At 36.3% G+C, this 20,655-nt stretch overlaps 4 protein-coding genes across 5 annotated transcripts in view; 2 read left to right on the forward strand and 2 right to left on the reverse strand.

Annotated features, from left to right (window-relative positions):
- Positions 1 to 1,057, forward strand: part of LOC107631832 (PLASMODESMATA CALLOSE-BINDING PROTEIN 4) — a 2,497-nt gene extending 1,440 nt beyond the window's left edge. Inside the window, exon 4 of the mRNA XM_016335401.2 lies at positions 507 to 1,057. Within this exon, the coding sequence (XP_016190887.1) occupies positions 507 to 777 (271 nt within the window). The 3' untranslated portion in view covers positions 778 to 1,057. The remainder of the gene's footprint in view (positions 1 to 506) is intronic.
- LOC107631831 (uncharacterized hydrolase YugF) lies at positions 1,881 to 5,712 on the reverse strand. Of its 2 annotated transcripts, none has more exons than XM_016335400.2 (10): positions 5,468 to 5,712; positions 4,875 to 4,972; positions 4,687 to 4,784; positions 4,541 to 4,590; positions 4,261 to 4,356; positions 4,034 to 4,123; positions 3,612 to 3,704; positions 3,222 to 3,317; positions 2,502 to 2,567; positions 1,881 to 2,341 (listed from the first exon to the last, which is right to left on the reverse strand). In XM_016335400.2, exons 1-10 carry the CDS (start codon positions 5,642 to 5,644, stop codon positions 2,186 to 2,188), a joined length of 1,020 nt encoding a protein of 339 aa, XP_016190886.1. In that variant the 5' UTR covers positions 5,645 to 5,712; the 3' UTR covers positions 1,881 to 2,185. The 2 variants fall into 2 exon arrangements, with proteins under 2 accessions (XP_016190886.1, XP_016190885.1); XM_016335399.2 differs by having other exon boundaries at positions 4,541 to 4,593.
- On the forward strand, positions 5,806 to 8,863 carry LOC107631830 (erlin-2-B). Its single transcript, XM_016335398.2, has 9 exons — positions 5,806 to 6,042; positions 6,719 to 6,842; positions 6,946 to 7,013; positions 7,095 to 7,154; positions 7,257 to 7,415; positions 7,751 to 7,897; positions 7,982 to 8,196; positions 8,313 to 8,421; positions 8,505 to 8,863. The coding sequence occupies exons 1-9, from the start codon at positions 5,923 to 5,925 to the stop codon at positions 8,595 to 8,597; spliced, it is 1,095 nt and encodes a 364-aa protein (XP_016190884.1). The 5' UTR covers positions 5,806 to 5,922; the 3' UTR covers positions 8,598 to 8,863.
- Positions 9,474 to 13,289, reverse strand: LOC107631829 (ras GTPase-activating protein-binding protein 2). The gene is made up of 9 exons (XM_016335396.2): positions 13,150 to 13,289; positions 12,353 to 12,528; positions 11,462 to 11,765; positions 11,105 to 11,340; positions 10,859 to 11,015; positions 10,626 to 10,747; positions 10,457 to 10,522; positions 10,131 to 10,185; positions 9,474 to 10,031 (listed from the first exon to the last, which is right to left on the reverse strand). Exons 2-9 carry the CDS (start codon positions 12,524 to 12,526, stop codon positions 9,766 to 9,768), a joined length of 1,380 nt encoding a protein of 459 aa, XP_016190882.1. The 5' UTR covers positions 12,527 to 12,528; positions 13,150 to 13,289; the 3' UTR covers positions 9,474 to 9,765.

Raw genomic sequence — 20,655 nt, forward strand, 5'->3', positions numbered from 1 at the left:
TCTTTGGTTTATGTACCCTGAAAAAAATTAGTCTAAACAGTCTAAACTTGCGTTATTTGACAGTTTTAGCTAAAAATTTTTGTTTTTCAAGACTTCTAGATTTCCACCAGTTGAGCTAAGCCGTGTCATATGCTTGTTCTATTGAAATTGAAATATTAGCTGTCATGATTAGGATGTTCCACAATTATTCTTGTCAACTTCAACCACTTTGATCTTTACATCTGTGCTCTCATATATAATATTCTTAGATAGCATATTTATTTTATTTTTTTATATCAAATATTATGCCAACTCATTTATCATTTACCATTAGATAAAATGTGAATCTCGCTGAATTTTTATCAGATAGAAAATACTAATAAATCAATGGCGCCCTCTAAAAAATGAGTACAACAAACATTTTCTGAGTTACATAAGAGTTATTGTTATTGATTGATACTTCTTGTATTATATTAATCCCTAAAGTCTTTATTTGCTGATATTTTTATTCTATGGTTCTGTTGCAGCAATGCTGGATCAGGCTCTACAACACCCTCAACCGGTACACCAGGAACATCACCTTCCACTACACCATCAACAGGCACCGGCACCGGCAACGGCACCAGCACCGGCACCGGTTTTGGCACAGGGAGTCCTACTGGTGTGTTTGGAATAAGTCCATCATCTTCAACTGGTGTCAATGATGGGAGTGGAGCTGCTTTGAGTCCTTTACAAGGCACCAAAACCATGTTTCTAATGTCCCTTTTTCTTACCTTATTGTTAGTCTTGAGGGTCTAAATTAAACTTGTTTTGCATATGTATGGACCAGATTTTGCAACCATAGTCATCAATTCAAGCAAAACCCAATTTTTTTCTTTTTTGGAATAAAAAAGGGGTAGGGGAATTTGGCTTCATTATCATCACTTTATATTTGATTGATTTTGACTACATATTAGTGTAGAAACAAACCTAGTCAGTTTTCTTAGCTTTGTTCCATTTGTATATCTATGACTATGAGAGGCACTATTTCTTAATTTAATGGAACCTCCTAGCCCATATATAAATTATTTTTTTAATCTATGATTCCATGCCACTTTGCCATTTTTCTTCTCCCATTTCTTAAATAATTATCCTGCATGATTAGCACAACACTTTACATGTTATTCATATATTCACTTTCTTTCATTTTCAGCTGCACAAGTTTTTTATTAGTATGATATATACCCTGATTGTTTGTTACCTGGCATGGTACCGCATATACATATTTTTTTTTTTTGCAAGTGGTTAAAAAAAAACCTGAAAAACAGTTTGCAACATTCATATTCCTAATGAAAAAGTTTAGTTAGTTCAAAGGTCTTTTCAATGACTAATGAGGAACACGATTTCATTTGTGATTTTCCTTTCTCGTGTGGGGGTGTGGCTGCTGATCATTCATTCCGTGGGAACGTTTTCTCTTATGGATGTTCCAAGTCAATACTCAATACACCAACTTAGAATAACTTTAGTTTGATGTAACAACATGCGTAGCTGACAAATGAGAAAATAAAAAATATATAAAGGTGCATGCTTTAGACGACATCTTAGTAATTTTGAACAGAATCAAACTAGGAAAAAATAATATAATTAGACAGATTTGATCTACCTAATTTGGTTTTAAACTTCTAATATAAAAGTAGAATCCTGTGTATATTTAAACTATTGCAAAGTTTTGCATAGTTGACCTAAGTTAGGCCGTCAAAAGATTGACAGTTATCTAGTTTACAAAGAAACTTGATCGAATCTTTGTAGTATTATGGCAGAGTTAAGTCGTTAACCTATGCTTAGCATGATTCCTAACATTTTCCAACCTTCTGTTTAGTATAAAAGATAGGAATTTGGATATTTGAAATCTTACGAACAAATTAAACAATCATAGTAACACCCTAATAAACATTTACAAGTAGTGTGCCAATGTCACAAAACAAAATCATGGTTAAGCTAAGAAAAATTATGACTGAATGAAGAACAACAGTCTGCACATTCTCTAATACATAATGTTAGGGATATGGAATTCCAACAAGAATCAAGAATCAAGATTGTCTCCTGTTAGTTTCGAGCATAACAATGTTGTTTTGAACATATTTAGCTCTATTGATCACCAGCTTGCTCCTTTTGCAAAATGTTACCTGTTCAGTAGTTTTCTCTGTTGGAGAGTGGAAAAAGGTGATCATTCTGCTGAAACACATTGATTTACTAACTTGGTTTCTCTCTGAACAAACTCAATAATGAATTTGACGACAGAAGCCGGTCTTTCGACATGTGGAAGGTGGCCGCAATCTGGTATTTGGCGTATAATTGCATCAGATAACTCACAGTGCAGTTGCTGAAAAGATGATATAGTCAGTAAACTTTATCAAGGAACAAAATTAAGTCAAATAAACCTGAAACAAAAATAACCGAGGGTTATGTTTCAAAATCAGACATTTTTGTGGCATGTTATGTGTTTCTTGCTTATAATAATATAGAAAGATGAACTAACTAACCACAGCAAGCTTATTGCTGATGATCCGGTCATTCTCTCCCCAAATGATAAGTGTTTTCTGCTTTACCTGAGAAACATATACAAAATATAAAACATCTTATTCAGGAAGATGTTAAGTTCTGGACATACAATTATGGAAGAAAACTACTACATTCAAAAGTAGTCAAGCATGTTTCTGTTATTAACAAAGTTATGCTTCTAGTCATGTGAGGATAAACTTGAACCGTAACTGTTTTAATTTGAAAAGTATAATAAAGGGGAACACTAGTCACCTTGCAGGGTTTCAATTCTCACCATTATCAGTGAACAACAGACTAATAAATGATAGCAGCCTTCTGAGGATGTAATGTATACAGCACTTCAGTGCAAAAACAGTCTCAAATACAATACTATATTGCCTTACCTGAATGTGTCTTGATATAATAACATTTTAACAAAGTATGACTCATACAATTAAAATTTTTTGGTAAGTATATTCCCAAGCACACAGAGAAATGTAGGCCAAAATATGAACTTATAGTCATACTGATGGTAGACTGTTTTGTTTTGGTGATGGGGATAGGGTATATTATTGAAAACGTCACATAACTTAATGGAATTATCAAATTTTGATATATATTCATCAAAAGAATGATGAAACCTTCATATTCCAATGCCGTAACAACATAATGTCACCACTACAACATACATTTACAAACTTGTAATACTGCAATGAAAATACCTTTCTTATCTGGGAAACAACATTATAACCACCACTAATCATAAAATCCACTGTAGCATCCTCCCACCATGGAAACAAACAATGCAAGCGGCCGATCTGATAAGAATTATAATATTATATATAAAGACCATGTTAATCAACCTTATTTTGCAATTTAAATACGTGCAAGTATAAGTGCCATTTAGTACGATGAGGGCACTTTGGTGGATGCTTGAACATACACAATAAGTTCCAGGCAGGACACATTCCTATATGGCTAGGCAAGTATAAGGGTCGAGGATTGCATGTGCCAAATGGCAAATTTTTTAACTAGAAAACATATATAGATTATCTGGTGTATATACACAATGTGATCAAAGAACATGATAGCTTTAGGACCTGGGAACTTACATTAGTCCAATCAAGGCTGGTACTGAAAGAAATGTCATTGAACGTCAAATAGTTTGCATACAACCGTAATGGAACACTCTTCAATACATATGCCTGAATGAAGAGAGAGCAGAGGTGAATGTAAGTTGCATCATATAAGGGTGATTACATCCTCACCACTCCCATACGTATCTTTCCCCACAAAAGTAAAACTCTGGTTAAGAGATTGAACTTGTCTTTCCATAGAATCTACCAATGAATAAGCATTACGGAAAACAAATTACTGCCATTATAAGGTTTAAGCAGAAAAAGGAGTGAAAATTATTAGACTGATAATATTTTCCAATACAAAGCAATGGCAGTCATGATGCTTAGATATGATAGACTTTTCATGATAATTATGGGTAACATGTTTACGCTTAGTAACTTGGAAAAACACTCACCCCGGCATAGGCTATAAGTCTAGGTAAGGTTGCTAGGTTTCCTGTTCCCTCTGTATATACACTAGCATCAATCAAAACAAGCTTTTCCACCTGAAAAGATGAACTGCAAATGAATGATAAGTTCACACCAGAGTCACTAAATGAAAATTTTGCTTAATGTAAAATAAATTACTCAGAAACTGGCTTGTTGTGGATAGTCTGAATTTAAATTATTAGATAGCACATACAGCTTCCGGATAATTGACTGCAAAATCAATGGCGACAGCTGAGCCAAGGCTTGGTCCAACCAATATCATTGGCCTTTTGATGTAAGACTTCCAAAACTGGTAGGTAAATCAAATCCATCCTCAATACAATCCGGAACAATTGCAAGGAAAACAACAATATACACATTGAATGAAACTTGAAAATTGGCAATACAAACATTCCTTCAGAATATAGGCTGAGGAACAAGTCAGACCCTATAGAATAACTGTCTTACTCAAATTCACATAGTTTATTAAGCACCTCATAGAAGTGTTCGCGCTTTGATACCACATCACATGAAGTAAGTTTTTCTGCTGAAGAAAAGACGACAAACTGAACATCATTAAAATGAAAAATCAGGGAGAGGAACAAACATAAAATAGGAAGAGTAAGTAACAAAAACAAACCTAGATCGGAGAATCCCCAACCGAGAATGTCAAAGGCCCATGTCTCAAAACCAGCCTCCTCAAGCAATGGAAATGTATATCTCCATTCTAAACATGAGCTGAAAATAATAAGAAAGAGAGTGAAATCCAGGGCTAGTCTTAGCACAAAAATGTAGAATCTAATTATGTCTCTTGCACATTTGGAGTACCTGTCGAAACCATGAAGAAGGACAACTGGATTTGCCTTGTTCTGTATCATTAATGGCTTCACACAACTACTCATGATAGGATTCTCTGAGAACTTAACCTGATTGTGTCATATTGAAATAGAGAATGATCCATATACTAATTAGATTTATGAATAATAATGATGATGACGATGATGATTATGGAGTGGAATTCAAATATATTCATGAGGTGGCCATATTAGCCGCCTGCAGGCACAACAATTCATTATCAAACATTGAACAATTTTCTGAAGTTGACAAGATTGGATTACTTTCTGAAATTTCAGCTACTCTAGCCAATTGAAAGATAAATTCTGTTTTTTATGGAACAAATTGAAGTGTTAATTCTTGTATATCCATGGGTTTAGACTTTAGAGAATTATGCCTTGTCAGAAAATATTAATCATAATCACAAATTACAAACAACAGCAGCTAGTCATTTCCAATAACCACAGTTAATAGCAACTTTAAAACATATATAAAATGTACATGTGAGTCTGCAGAGCAAAAGAGTTGAATCACAAAAAGTGAAACGCAGAGAGAGCAAAGTAATGAGTAAGTAGTTTAGTTGTTACAGAAACGGGTAGCCGGTGAATACGCATGGCGAGGTTTCGAGCAAAGGGGTCTTTGATTGTGTGAACTTGCTTCGGAAGAAACGAAGGGAAGCCATTGTTAGGTTTAGCTTGAGCTTCACTTACTTTGGTGGCTGTGACTCTGCTGAATGGATATGCCAATGATAAAGCACCCATCATTTTTCTCAAGCCTACGAATTTTTAACCGCTAACTGACTCAGGTGCCAATAAAATGCGCCTCACACACACACACACATAATAATAATAATAATAATAATAATAATAATAATAATAATAATAATAATAATTAACTTGGCTGAACCGTTTATATAAATATTGCAAATAGATACCCACTTACGCAGAGAAGAGTATACATAACACAACTCGGATAATCAAAGGGAGTGACGTTAAGTTTAAGGGCAAGTCACTAGCGTGCTTGTTTGCGTTGTTCCACCGCCATGGATCGCCCGCCGTCGCAACGACCACAAACACCTTTCACTCCTCCGATGCCGCGCCAACCTGATTCCACCTCCTCGATTCTCGTCCCCTTCCTCATCTTCCTCGCCATTGTCGCCATGGTATGTATATCTCTCCACTTCACATTTGCACTATTGCAGCATTCCATCAGTATGTAATGTTGCATCTGGAAACTCACGCTTTTGTTGCTCTTGATCTTGTACTCCTAGCTACAAATCTCATTCGTCCAATGGATACTTTACCAATTCGGTTTTCTGATTTGCTATAACTGTAACAAGTAGAGTACCAATTAGTTTTGATTTATGCCTCGCGTTGCGTTCCTGCATAGTGCCGTTTCTTTCCCTTTCATTCATCGATTTTCTGGATATCTCACAAGTTAAATTCCTTTTACTATTGGAAGATTTCTCGTCAATGGACATGTTTGCTCTTAGTCGCAGCTTTGCTTTTCTAGGTTGAGAAACCCTTAGGTACTCTAACCTAACTCAAAATGATCATGAATGGCCTATTGTGGTAATGCATTGTTCTTTATGTCATTAGTTCTTTATTACTATGTTTTCGGGAAGGAAATCAGTTCAAAGAATGCAATAGTGCATTATTGGTGCTTTACTATTTTCGTTTGTGGTTTGCGCTGTAAACATTATCTAGGTTGGAAGTTTTAGTGAATTGGATAGGGTTTCTCACCAAAATTGACTAGTATAATAAGGGTTGGTTATCGTTTTCTTTGTACTGTTTACTACTTTGGAAAACATCTCTTCAAATACGAGATATTATCTACAGGTTCTGGTTCCTTCGGGATCACCATCCTTCAAAAATTCATTATCCATTCTGCACCAAGTTCCGGAAGGGCATGTGGGAGTATATTGGAGGGGAGGTGCCCTTTTGAAAACCATTTCGGATCCAGGTACCAACCACTCTTTGCTCTATTTCTTCAATGTTTTCCTTTTTTCTTCAATATGTGCTTGCAAACAAGTTTTTGCTTCTGATCTCGGTCAATATTGTTCCAGGTTTCCATCTAAAAATGCCTTTCATAACTCAGTATGAACCTGTACAAGTGACACTTCAGACAGATATGGTAAATTTATTAGAACAACTTTGAATTGTCATTTATTTTCGCTCTATAAGTTCAATTTTGGGATTACGCCTACCGTCGCAGGTGACAGATATACCATGTGGTACTAAAGGTGGTGTCATGATTAATTTTGGGAAGATCGAGGTACTAACGAGTGCATCTTTTCTTCTGCAATGTTTCTGATTAACCAGTGGTGTACCCTTTACATCCTTAATTATATATGCGATGATGTGTATTCTTTTGTAGGTTGTTAACCGACTCAGCAAAGAATTTGTCTATGAGACATTGCTCAATTATGGTGTGGAGTATGATAAGACATGGATATATGATAAAATTCATCATGAGATTAATCAGTTCTGCAGCTCTCACAGTCTTCAACAAGTCTATATAGATGTGTTTGATCAGGTTAGGTCTGAATTTTTACAAGTATAATTTAAAACCAACAGTTTAATTTAAATTTAATACAGATTTTTAATGGGGCAAAAATTACTGGGACTTCGATTTAAGCCAATGTAATTGTCTAGGGTTCATAGTTGAACGATGTAATTGTGCTTAGCAAATTGTGGCTCCTATTGTCATCCACAGACCACAAGAAAGGATTTTATGCAAGTCTTAAAGATTTTATCATTCTGGACTCTCTGGCTTTTTCTCCTCTGTAATAGATGGATTAAATCATTATGTCCTTCCATTTCTTTGTTCTTAATAAAATCATAACAAAGCAAGCATTGGAGCCCTTTCAGATTGATGAAAAGATGAAAGATGCTCTTCAAGTTGACTGCACCCGCTATGCTCCGGGTATTGAGATCATCAGTGTCCGTGTAACAAAACCCACAATTCCGGATAGCATAAGACGAAACTTCGAACAAATGGAAGAGGAGCGTACTAAGGTTTATTTTTTACCGTAACAGTATGTCCTTTTCTCTGTTTTGAATGAGGCTAACCAGCAATGTGCTTTGCATATTATCGGATAGGTCTTAATTGCTATTGAGAAGCAGAAAGTAGCTGAGAAGGAGGCAGAGACAATGAAGAAGATGGCTATTAGTGAGGCTGAGAAGAATGCTAATGTTAGCAGGATCCTTATGGAGCAAAAGTTGTTGGAAAAGGATAGTGCTAGAAGACAAGAAGAAATCGAGAATGCAATGTACCTGGCACGTGAAAAGAGTCTTGCAGATGCAGATTTCTACCGGTGAGATTTTATATTCCTAATTTCTTTGATGCAAGTTTATGAATTTCATATTTCATTTTGTAATCCATGGTCTTAGAAAAAAGAAATTATTAATTCTGTTGCCTTTGAGATTTTAGTGTAACAAAGGAAGCTGAAGCAAACAAGTTGAAGCTTACCCCTGAATTTCTTGAGCTTAAGTTTATCGAGTCCATTGCTAATAATACGAAGATTTTCTTTGGAGACAAGGTATTCTCCTCTCCTCGGACCTCGGTTGTTTTAGTTTGTCTGTCCTTGTTTTAAGGTTCTTGACATTTGAATTTTCTCTCCAGGTTCCAAACATGATTTTGGATCAGAGGGTATTTGGAAACTACCTTCAAGAAGTTTCTAGAGGGGCAGCTAAGATGGTCAAGGTCGATGCGTAAATTGTTAGAAGTTAGATGCTCAGAAATCGGAAGTCTCAGCTAAGCATTGCCAGGATTTTGTAGAAGATTCAAACGCAGAGTTATCTTTTACAGAACGGGAAGAAAGAAAAGAGAAGAGAGTTTGACGAAGTTTATCGTTTTCTTTTCAAGTGGGAGAGGGGTGTGTAATGTAGATAAGAGGTTTGTCCCTATCAATATACAGAATTACAGACTAATTGCTATTGCGACAATGAAATTTAGGACGTGTTGGGATGAGTTTTTAATAATTTTTTTAATTATTATTTTTTTAAAATTTTTTAAAAAAACAAAAGTAATTTTTTATTTGAATATTTTTAATAATTTTTTTATTAATTATATTTAGATATAATAATATAAAATTATTTTTTATTTATTTATTATGTAAAATATCTTTTTTTATTTTTTTAAATGTAAATTATAACTTTTTAAAAAAAATATTTTAATTTTTTTAATATTTTTATTTTTACTATGCCCTTCTTGATACACTTGATATTGGAAACTTAAATACACTAGTAATTTCTTTCATTTTTATTTTAGATGTGAATTTTTTTATCTCATGATAAGAAATAATTCAACTTCCATCAAAATCGAGCAACCTAAAATCAATTTTACAAAAACAACCAAAATAGTCACATAGCGGCAAAAGAGCAGGTCTAAACAACTTTTTTACTCAAAATGATCCACCTTGGTGTTAATTTGTCACCCTTTGCAAGGATGTTCAGTAATCATGAGGAATTTGTAAGAAATTAAGAATGACGTTCGAAGTAACCTCTACACAAGAGAGAAATGTTTTTTTTTTAATGTCTAAGGAAAGACTAATGCATCATTCAGTTAATCAATTGTATGAATAGACTACTAGTGAATATGCGACCAAAAAAATTGTATTAAAAAATGGAGTTTAACCGTAACCAATTCCAAACAATTATTCAAGAAAATTAGATACAAAACGTAACAAAATTGGAAGAGATCAAAAAAGCAAGGGAGACGAAGGTATGAGTAATAACTTGGTTTAGCCAACGAACTCATAAGTAGAAGGATCACAACAGCTACAACGAAGAAAACTCTAATCCAATTGCACACCAAAATCCCTAAAGCCGCTATCTATCGGAGAATGCCAATGTTCACTCAATTGCCAATAAAATGAAGAACTTTACTGAACCTTCACTGGTTGACGGGCAACCTTCCCTCCATTTGCATAACTCCTTGGAACAGCTTCTCCATTGCTCCGACCATTAGCATTGCCTCCACGAGGTCGACCAGAGAACTCATTCCGCTTCTCAAAATCATTCCTGTTCATATAGCTGCCGCCACCTCCGCCACGACTACCTCCAAAGTTGCCACGGCCCCTGAAGTTTTCATTTCTATCATTTCGGTATCCACCCCGTCCTGATGGATATCTCACCCTATCATTATTGGCTGAAATAACAAGAATGCATGTTAGTAACAGAGGATATGAGGTGACATGTTGGTTTCAACAATATTGTCAATTTAACAAGAGAAATGTTGGTCACATACCTCGCCTTTCTTCAATTGAAAGTTTACGGTTGTCCAACATAACCGGAGGAGAGGCCTGAAAATACATCCACGTTAGATTAGATGACAGACATACCTTGCAAAAGACATCTACACTACTCGTGCATTAAAATATAATAAAATATGGAAACACATCAACTGAAAAACACAATAACTAAGCTACAAATGCCATGAATCACATGCTTGCCATGATAAGAAACACAAACCATTAGTAACAACAAACCCAAACCTAGAAAGTTCAAAAAGGACATAAAGCCTAATAAGAAATGAAAGGCATTTAAGGCATTTGATATTAGGCAAGTCAATACCTCAAGGGCTCCTTGCATTGAAGTAGCAGATTCAAATTCCACAAAACCAAAGCACGATCCTTGTTGCTGCGAAGGGTAACAAAATATTTATCAGCATTTGTGTTGCTGATGTGCATTCAAAAGAACAGATTAACATTATTTTAGAAAAAAGGGCTTTAAATATACTGACCTTGTTACTTCTCACTTGAATACCATCACGTTTAATGGGCCCAAATTTCTTGAAGACCCGTTCTAGTTGTTCTACTGTTGCATTCAATGGCAAGTTTGCAACAAATATTGCATAAGCCTTCCCTGTTGGAAGAAATGGACAAGTAAGGAAAGAATTCCCCAATAAATTGACAACAAATTCAAAATATAAACTACATATATGAAATATAATTAACCATAAAAGGAGCAAATTACCTGTATTCTCAGTGTTCTTTTCCAACGGACTGTCAGGGACAGGTGCAGGTGCTTGAGGTTCTAATGCAGGCACATTAGATACACGTGGTTGTTCAACAGGTTTCACAGGGGATGTCCTCACATGGAAGGGAGCAGCATTTTCTTTCAATGCATTCACCTAAAGTAAATAATTTAGAAGAGTGGCATAAGTCAAATGCTACACAACAATAAAATAAGAACAGAATAAAGTTGGGGGAATTAACATACAATGGATGCAAAAGACTTCTTTGGAGCATCATCCTGCATATTAGAAGCAACTTTCTCAATGCTTGGTTGATGTTCCTGATGGTTTGGTTCTTTCACATGATTAACTGGAACAACAGAATCAGCAGCAGACAATTTTCCATTCTCCAGTGGTTGACTTGCTTCTTTGCTGATGCTAGTTTCAGCATCCACAGTAGCTGCTTGACTAGGTGGAATGCTTTCAGGAACAGGGATTGGCTCTATATTCACAGTCAAAAGCAAAATTTTAGAACAAGAATTAGAATATTAGACAGCACACAGTGACAAGCAACAGGAATGGAATCATCTTTTACAATCATAATATGTAAACAGAAGAATTACCTGGTTCAGGGGTAAAAGTATCAGCTTGGGCACTTTCAGCAACATCATTCACTGGCACAGACTCAATCTCAATTGAGTTGTATTCATCAACATATCTAAATACATCATTCAAAACATAGTATCCTTTGTCCTGTGGAGCTAGGAAAAATGACTGAGTAAACTTCCTCTTCAAATTGTCACTTCCAGTTAAGCAGCCAGTCACGACAACCATCACCCCTTCTTTATAAGACGGCTGAGCATCAGCACTCAAAATCTCTACCCTAAAGCTTGTGTAGTCCAGTGATAGTATCTTTTTATTGATGTCCTGTTGCATAATAAAGTAAAATAATTAAAAAAAAAGCAGATACTTAATTATATTTGCAATTCACCACAGAAAAATAAATTAATTGGAACACATAAAATCCCAGTGAAAAACTAGCATGGACAATTCACTGCTGATTTTTTTAATACTCATTTTTATTTCTCATAGACCAGAAACAGCTCAATCGGCTACCAGAAGTGAATTCATTCAGGATAAGTTTCGAATAAACAACGATTTGGATATACCATGGAAGAGTGTATAGGACTGAATAGCAAGACAAACAAATTAATCTAAAATATGAAAACCCAATAGAAAAATATAATATATAATACTACTATCAATAATGCCGTGCTAATGAGGTTCATCTCAGTCATCCATATGGCTAACTGTTATTCCATGCCATTTTCTTTAACTATAGTAATTGTGACAAACAATCAAGATCACCTGGATTGCAACGACAATCGTGACACACACTAATTTAGAACCATGCAATTCCAAAAGCTTGTGTGATATTAACAGCTGGGGAAATTATACGGGTCAATTTGGATTCATGTTGCTTAAGAGATGCAAAGTCAGTTGATACTACTTACTTCTATAGTGGTCACCGTTGTCATGGTACCGTCATCTTCAGGCCGACTTAGGACACTGGTATCATGGTAAAATCTATGAACTTGGCCTGGATCTTGATGCAGGATAGAGTAATACTGCTCCACAAAAGCATTGCCAACCATCTGCGGGGTCGGGGATCCATCAGACACTGCCATCTCTGCAGCAAACAATACATCAACCACAGAGAGACTCATGGGTTAGGCTAATGACACAAGACAATCAGTCACTCAAACATTACAGCAACCACAACTAATAAATTATTTCCAAAACCCTTTATAACAAATAGAGGAATAAAGAAGAGACTGTTCAAAGAGAATACTACAAGAATGCAATTACCCTCCTTAACCTCAATTAATTAGCTGTATATATTTAATGCAGGCAGAATAATTACTGTCATCAGCTACAGATGAATACGACATGACCATGCGTCACAAAAGCATTCAAATCCAGCCTTTTTAGGTAAAAACAAAAAATCCAGCAGCTATAGTTAATTGATTTAAATAACAATAAATATAAACCCTAAGCCATGATCCGTTTCAAGCTATTTTTGAATAGGAAAAAATCAAAGCCCTAATAAATCCCAACACACCAGTCTAACAAACGAAACCAAATCGATCGTCAAAAAGAGCACAAAACTACAACCGTAGCATTCAACTGTCTTCGCTCAAAACATTTATAAGAGAAACAAAAATTAAAATTCGTCAGTTTCGAGCGGGGTAGTAAGAAGTGAAATTTATTATGCTTTAAAAAAAGGGTGAAGAACAGAACGAAGAGGTACCTCCGAGGGGGGAATGAAAACCTAGGAGCGAGAGAAGGAGAGAGACAGAGAGAGAAAGAGAGGGAAGAAGAGGTGATGCGAGAGGAGGCGGTTGAGTAGAGTGAGATCTCTACAGCTCCAACAAGTGCCAAATTTACCGAATATATTTATAGCCGGTTTTTCTGGTTTCGGCTCGATTTGGCCCAACCCGGTTTGTTTAGTTTTCTTTGCATGAACCGGGTTTATTTATTTATAATGTTGTTTCTGATTTTGGTTTTAAGAGGAGGATGTGGGGCCATGGCGAAGAATTCGGTGTCAATGTGTACCTACGAGTTTTGAATTTCAAAAACACACATGTATTTATGCATATTCATGGAGGTGATTTTGACCTGAATGAATTCCCTGATATATTAGTATATCAGTGGAACATCATCATCAACATCAAGTCAGCTAAGCTACTAAATTTATTTGATTTTGTAAATTTGATTCTTGAGAAGTTTTTTCTTTACCTTTTGGTTTTTGAACTTTTTAATCTTTTATTCAATTAAATTCATTAACGACTTAGAGTTAATTAGATTTTGGATTAAATTTCCACAAATAGTAGTATATGTTAGGAATAAATTGATTTCATTAACTCAGATCATCTATATCAAATCATCAAAAATATATCATATCATAATGCGGAAGCGTACCTAAATTCATAAACATGAATTCTACAATCAGAAGAGTTTGGATCTTGTGGTTATTTCGATCTTCCTCAATCAAAGCCTTCTGTATTCTTAGGTGGCTAAACTGTAACTCTTTCGACGGAGAAAGAGCAACAAAGGCGGCTTTGGCATATTGGGGATCGAAATCCTGTAGGTCTATTTATATTTGAGCATGGCACCCATTAAACCCTTAAGCCCAAATAAAATAGTATCTAAAGCCCAAAAGATAATATATCTAAAATCCAAAAAGATAATTATTCAAGGAACAAAAGATAATATCTGATTTTATTCTCATTTAATTCTAAATTAAAAGTAATAATGAGTTATTCAATTAGCATTTAAAACAATAAATGAGATCATCATTATATAAGTCATTTAATTTGAAATAGCATAATTTGTGATTATAATTAATATATGCATTGCCCACAAATAAATTAGGAAATCAAATAATTAAATTCATTAACGACTTAGAGTTAATTAGATTTTGGATTAAATTTCCACAACTAGTAGTATATTCAAGTTCAAATTCTCCTTTCGACTTACTTCTTTGTTAAGTTTCAGGTTTCTTTTCAAGGTTTTTTCCCTAGTGTTATAGTCTCTTTCAATTTTAGAATTTTTGATAAAAAAAATTAGAACAAAGAATAAAGAGATACCAAAAGAAGGACATAAAAAGACACAAACAAATAAAGAAAGAGATACAGTAAAAATATACGAATGATAGATAAAAAAAAAAAATTTAAGGCTCATTTTTTTGGATATGAGAAGCATAAGTGTGTTATGCGTTATCGTGGAGAATATGGGTGTTAGATATGGATGTGTGACCGCTTTTTCTGAAACAATGGATGAAGAAATTGGACCATCCGATTTTTTCGTAAAAAAAATTAAGCTTACTAATCGGACAGTCCGATTAGTGTGGAAGAGAAAATTTAAATTTTGGCAAAGGTAATCGGACCCTCCGATTTGTGTTTAAAACATTAAAAAAATTTGGGGGTCCTATTTGTGTTCCCAAAAATCGAACGGTCCGATTTTTGTTTCTGACACCACAGTTGCATAAAGCACTTATACACTTCATAACTACGTCCTACACCATTCTCCCAACCACATCTAAATTAAAAAGTGTTTTTTTAAGATACCTATTCTTAGCATTTTAGGTCTCTAGAAATAATTTTCTACTAGACCTTCAAAGAACTTGTGATTGATAACCTAAATCAGAAGGCTAAAGTTGAAGAATCACTTTAAGTTGAATCTTTCAATCTTTTTTATTCAAAAATTGAAGCAAATCACTCACCTCACTTAATCACACAATAAAAAACGTGTATAAAGCAATGAAAATTTTATTCATCAAAAGTTGTGTAAATTGTCTCACAACAAGTGTTTAAATAGACCCATAACAAACTAGCTAAAAGATAAGATAAGATAACTTAATTAAAATCTACTAAAGATAAGATAAATAATTTAAATTAGATTTGACATTATTTGATTAGATTATATTTGATTTAAATTTAATATCTTAAAGATATGATAATTAATTTAAATCAGATTTATCTTATTAGATAAAATCAGATTTGATTAAAATTAAAAATTTCTAAAAATACTACTTGTTCCGTTCGTGTATAACCGAGGTATGAGAACTCCTTCCAGCGACTGTTCGGTTTTGACCGAGAGTTATGCGTTGTGCAGGGAAAGGGGTGATACACCTCGGCAGTACGCAACACAACGACGGGAGCACCTGCAAAAAGCACTCCGACGCTCAAATTAGGAGAATATATTAAGGAGATAATTTAAAGAAGAAACAAAGCATGGTGTGTGACCTGCCTTCCTCCGGGCTATTTGATTTGTTTATATAGATGACTGAAGTGTTGGCTTTCCTTTGTTTGTTCCGATCTTTCAGTTGTATTGTGAGTGTCGTTGTTATTGGTAACGGACTGTGGATGATGTTTGACTCATTTGAAACTGTAACCAAGTTGTGATTTGAGTTCTCCCGCATTATTATCTCCGGATTGTGTGGTCGGTTTTTATTTTGATCTCGTTTCCGTATCCATAGGGTACACGTCATAGCCCCCAAGCTTGTTTGGCTTTATGAAAAAAGCAACAGGCAAGCTTTTCATATGTTCGTGTTTTGTGTGTGTATTGTCCCGCGCGTATGGGTTTGATTAGTTTTTAGGTGTGGCACGCATTTTGGTGCGCTCCTAATCTCTTTGAGGTGAAGGTTAAGATGTTTTACTCCTTATGTTAGTGTATGATCCAAGTTTTAGTGATGTGTCGAGCCTCTCGCAATCTTGGGCCTTCCATGGGTCGCATTTTAAGTGGTGAAGATGAAAAAATAAAAAGAAATATGGGAGAGACCGAAAGAAAGTTAGGGGACTTTTTTACCTCGTGAAATGTATTATAATTAACGCATTTCCTCACCGTTTGGGTTTTTTATGCTTGAGCGGTTATTGCTTGTGTTACCCACTAAGTTAGTGGGCTTGTAATAATAGTTGTTGCTGTTTTGAAATTGACATTCTGATCTTTCAAATTCCTCTCCCCAGTTTGACTCCAATATGACTTCCAAAGGTTAGTGTATTTTCCTAAAGATTCTTTGTTTCTGTTTTTGCAATGGCGAAAGAGAAAGAGAAAGAAAAATAGAACGTGGTTGAAGTAAAAAAAGATAACCTGTATCATTAGGTACATGATGACATGAGGACTCGTTCCTCGTCGTATGTGGACGCCGAGTCGTTGTGTGAACTCAAGGGTTTGAAACTTGTGAAAGATGGCTCTAGTGTGGCTGTTGAGCTTCTCCACTGTTCTAGTGAGGATAGGGTTTGTGAGAGGAGGGGATTGGCAATATTTTTACATGTACACCCCTTTTCTCACTGAACTGCGTGTGAGATTTCCCTTTTCTGATTTTGAGTATGATGTTCTTACTCAACTCAACTGCGCACCCTCGCAGTTGCATCCTAACTCTTGGGCATTTCTTCGTGCTTTTCAATGTCTGATGGATTTTCTTTCTTTTCCATGTTCTCTGTCTATATTTTTCTCATTGTTTCAGTCCAAAGGGGTTCGGAAAGGGTTATGGGTTTTTCTGAGTAGCTTTTTTGGGCACTCTCTTTTCTTGTTATACAAATCTTCTTTTAAAAACTTTAAGTCTTTGTTTGTTAAAGTGCGGTCGGTAGAGACCAATTACCCCTTTTATCTGGACGACGAGCTTATAGAAAAATTTCTCCTTTATTGGTGCTCCAAACCGATTCAAATCCTTAAGGCTACTGAGCAGAGCAAGAAAGAAGACTGTTTTTTAGAATTTCTGATAGAAAGCCTTGCTGCTGGGGAATGTTTGTCCATTTCTGAACTTCTACGTTTGCATGATTCTGGTGATAGTGAGGGTTTGAAAACTTACATAGGTAATACTTGTTGTTATTTTTCTTGCCAGTTTTACATTTTTCTGACTTTTTGCTTTGTGCCTCCAGGTGGAGGAGTTTCTCATCTTGATCCTTCTCGGTTTCAATCTTTTCTTAAAAAGAAAAGGGAGAGAGATGTGGTTGGTTCCAGGACTCTGGAGGAGGGCGGTGGGGATGCTGCTCAGTCTACCGCCCAGCCGGCATCTTCTTTTAAGAGAAAAAGAGATGACACCGATAAGTCCCTGAAGGTTATATTTGAGGGTGACAAGGAAGCTATTGGCAGTAGTAAGTCCGCCTTTGANGAGTCCTCACTCACTGTGGAGCGATCAATTTCCTTTTGCTGAGCTTTCTGATAGGGTCTCCCAATATCCTGGTGATATGCTTATGACCCACCGAATTGGTATCGAAGGGATGGGAAAGTTTATTCGGGTCGGTCTGTATATATGTATGTATGTTTTTTGTTTTGTCTTTGTTTGGTCTGTTTGTTGCTTTATGTTTACATGTTGTATGTCTTTTGTCATAGATCGTTGCTTCACGTTTGATGTGTGTTGGCCGCACGACTAAACTGCTCGGAGCTGAGCAGCAGGTGGCCGTGGAGAGGGTTGTCGAGCTAGAGAGATCGTCGAAAGAGAAGGATGACGTCATTGTGGATGTTACAGCAAAAATGAAGGAGTCTGAAGAGGAGGTTATTCGTCTTCGGGATCAGATTCGGCCTTTGCAGGCAGAGATAAAAGAAAGTGATAAGACTAAAGGGCAGCTGACCTCCAGAGTCCATGAGTTGGAAGAGGAGGGAATGGAGATGTTTTCCTCTATATTCGACCGAGCTGTTAGTCAGATTGCTGTATTGGCCCCCGAGTTTGATTGTGGTCAGCTTGATGTGACCAATATTGTTATCAGCGGGAAGCTTGTTGTAGATGGGACTGTGGAGGATCATGATGAGAATGTTCCTCCCTATTGATATGTATATGTTTGGTTTATTTGTTCCTTTTTTCGGTTTTGAAAACTTCGTCTGTTTGAGTTTGGATTAGACTGACTTTGTTCTGACTGTGTTTGAGTCAGATTGACAATTTGGTATTTTGATGATTTAGAAATATGTATGTTTTGACTTCTTTTGCATTTGTGTATTGAAAGTAGACTAAAGACACAAGATCGTTTATTCATATGTCAGTACAATCTCTATTTATGATTTGACATATTGGGCGTCCGACCTCGTTAAAACCCTCCTTAGGTAAAACCCGTATTTGGGAAAAAACCTCTAAGGGGAGAAAAAGAGTACCTTCATCTGCAGATACAATAATTTATGATCTATACAACTTTAGGGAAGAGATATTCCAGTTACCTAATAGTGAGTCGCCTTTCAGCATCTGTAATTGATAAGCCCCCATTCCAAGTACTTTTGCGATCCGAAATGGTCCTTCCCAGTTTGCTACGAGTTTGCCATGTGATGGAGGTCGTCTCGCTTCCTCTGTTCTTCTGAGGACGAGGTCTCCCTCGTTGAATGTTCTGGGTACTACCTTCTTGTTGTGTTTTCTTTCGATAAGTTGCTTCATTGCCATTTGTTTGATAACAGCAATTTCTCTGTCTTCCTCCATGAGGTCTAGTTTCAGCTTTCCTTGCGTCAACATTGTGGTTTTGACTGTATATCTTGGCCCTTAAGGTGGGGATACCGACCTCGATCGATATCATTGCTTTTGCTCCGTATACTAATTTGAATGGGGTTTCGCCTGTAGTGATTTGTATTGTTGTGTTATAGCTCCACAGTATTTCTGAGATCAGGTTTGCCCATTCACCTTTCGCATCATTGAGCTTTTTTCTCATTGCCTGCAAGATTACTCGGTTAGCAACTTCGGCCTGCCCATTTGTCTGTGGGTGCTCGACCGAGCTAAAATGATGTTGTATGTTAAAGTTTTTCAAGAATGATGCAAGTTTGTTATCTGTAAATTGCCTACCGTTATCCGATATTATCTCCTTAGGTATTCTAAATCGGCATATGATATTTTTCCATATGAAAGATCGTACCTTTTCGGTTGTTATTCTTGCTAGTGGTTGTGCTTCTATCCATTTTGAGAAATAATCTATTGATACTAAAAGAAATTTTACCTGTCCTGGTTCTATTGGGAATGGGCCGAGAATGTCAAGCCCCCAACTATGGAAAGGCCAGCTTACCTCCATGCTATGTAATACTTCGGCGGGATTCACTGAGATGGCGGCATGCTTTTGACAGTTGTCACATGCTTTTACCTTTGCTATGCAATCCCTTTTCATTGTCGGCCAATAATATCCTGTTCGGATAATCTTGGTCGCCAGTGCTCGTCCTCCTATGTGGTTGCCGCACACGCCTTCGTGGACCTCGTTCATGGCTTCATTGGCTTCGTTCTTGCCGAGGCATTTTAGTAGTGGGTGTGAGAAACCTCGTCTGTATAGTTCTCCTGCCACAGTTGTAAAAGAACTTGCTTTTCGCCTAAAGCTTTGAGGATTAGTCTCGTTTCTGAGGATGGTCCCTGTATCAATATACTCAAGAAAAGGTATTCTCCAGTCGTTTGTATGGGTGATGTTCATTATGCACAATGATTCGATGCTAGGATTTTCTAGTGTAAGTTGTGATAGTGCTGACGTGTGTGTATTTGCTCTAGTAGTGGCGAGTTTATATAATATATCAGCTCTAGTGTTCTCTCTATGCACATGTGATATAATAAATTTATCAAACTTTGAAATAAGATCCTTTGCTATGAGCCAATACTGCTCTAACAGAGGATCCTTTACCTAGAAATCTCCTTTGATTTGTTGGACCACCAAGAATGAATCACAGTATACTATCAGGCGTTCTACTTGGAAGCTGAAGGCGAGCTTGAGACCTTCTATGAGCGCCTCATACTCGGCTTGGTTATTGCTTGCTGAGAAGTGGAATTGAAGGGATTGTTCGGCCATTACTGTTTCTTCTTCCTTTAGTACTATCCCAGCTCCGCTCCCTTCTCGGTTTGATGCTCCATATACATGCAACTCCCAAGCCTGTTCGTGGTGGTGCTCGTCGGATGTAAGTTCGGAAACGAAGTTTGCCAGGATCTATGATTTCAGAGCCGGTCTTGATTGAAACTGAATATCAAACTCAGAAAGTTCGATGGACCACTTGGTCAGTCGTCTTACCAATTTTGGTTTCATCAGTATTTGCCTTAGTGGTTGGTTCGTCCTTACGACTATTGTGTGTCTCTGGAAATAGTGTCTTAGTCTCCTTGCTGTTGTCACCAATGCCAAGGCCAGTTGTTCTATTCTGGGATATCTTCTTTCTGTTAGTTGCATGACTTTACTAACAAAGTATACTGGGTTTTGTGCTTTTCCTGCCTTAGTAACAAGGACCGAACTTAGAGAATACTTGGAACAGATAAGTATAAATACAAGGAAGTACCGATTTCTGGACTTTGCAGTACTGGTGGTGAGGATAGGAT

This window comes from Arachis ipaensis, chromosome B03, assembly GCF_000816755.2.
Source record: "Arachis ipaensis cultivar K30076 chromosome B03, Araip1.1, whole genome shotgun sequence".
NCBI classification, from domain to species: Eukaryota; Viridiplantae; Streptophyta; class Magnoliopsida; order Fabales; family Fabaceae; genus Arachis; species Arachis ipaensis.

What these genes read in the sequence shown, in the direction of transcription:
- LOC107631830 (XM_016335398.2), top strand. Translation starts at nt 5,923, where the DNA reads ATGGATCGCCCGCCGTCGCAACGACCACAAACACCTTTCACTCCTCCG. An exon ending in GAAAACCATTTCGGATCCAG is followed by an intron (nt 6,843 to 6,945) that starts GTACCAACCACT and finishes ATATTGTTCCAG; the next exon opens with GTTTCCATCTAAAAATGCCT. An exon ending in ATATAGATGTGTTTGATCAG is followed by an intron (nt 7,416 to 7,750) that starts GTTAGGTCTGAA and finishes GAGCCCTTTCAG; the next exon opens with ATTGATGAAAAGATGAAAGA.
- LOC107631831 (XM_016335399.2), bottom strand. Translation starts at nt 5,644, where the DNA reads ATGATGGGTGCTTTATCATTGGCATATCCATTCAGCAGAGTCACAGCC. An exon ending in CAGTCAATTATCCGGAAGCT is followed by an intron (nt 4,124 to 4,260) that starts GTATGTGCTATC and finishes TCATCTTTTCAG; the next exon opens with GTGGAAAAGCTTGTTTTGAT. An exon ending in GACTTATAGCCTATGCCGGG is followed by an intron (nt 3,705 to 4,033) that starts GTGAGTGTTTTT and finishes CTCTTCATTCAG; the next exon opens with GCATATGTATTGAAGAGTGT.
- LOC107631829 (XM_016335396.2), bottom strand. Translation starts at nt 12,526, where the DNA reads ATGGCAGTGTCTGATGGATCCCCGACCCCGCAGATGGTTGGCAATGCT. An exon ending in CAACGGTGACCACTATAGAA is followed by an intron (nt 11,766 to 12,352) that starts GTAAGTAGTATC and finishes ATTATGCAACAG; the next exon opens with GACATCAATAAAAAGATACT. An exon ending in CAATGCAAGGAGCCCTTGAG is followed by an intron (nt 10,186 to 10,456) that starts GTATTGACTTGC and finishes ATGTATTTTCAG; the next exon opens with GCCTCTCCTCCGGTTATGTT.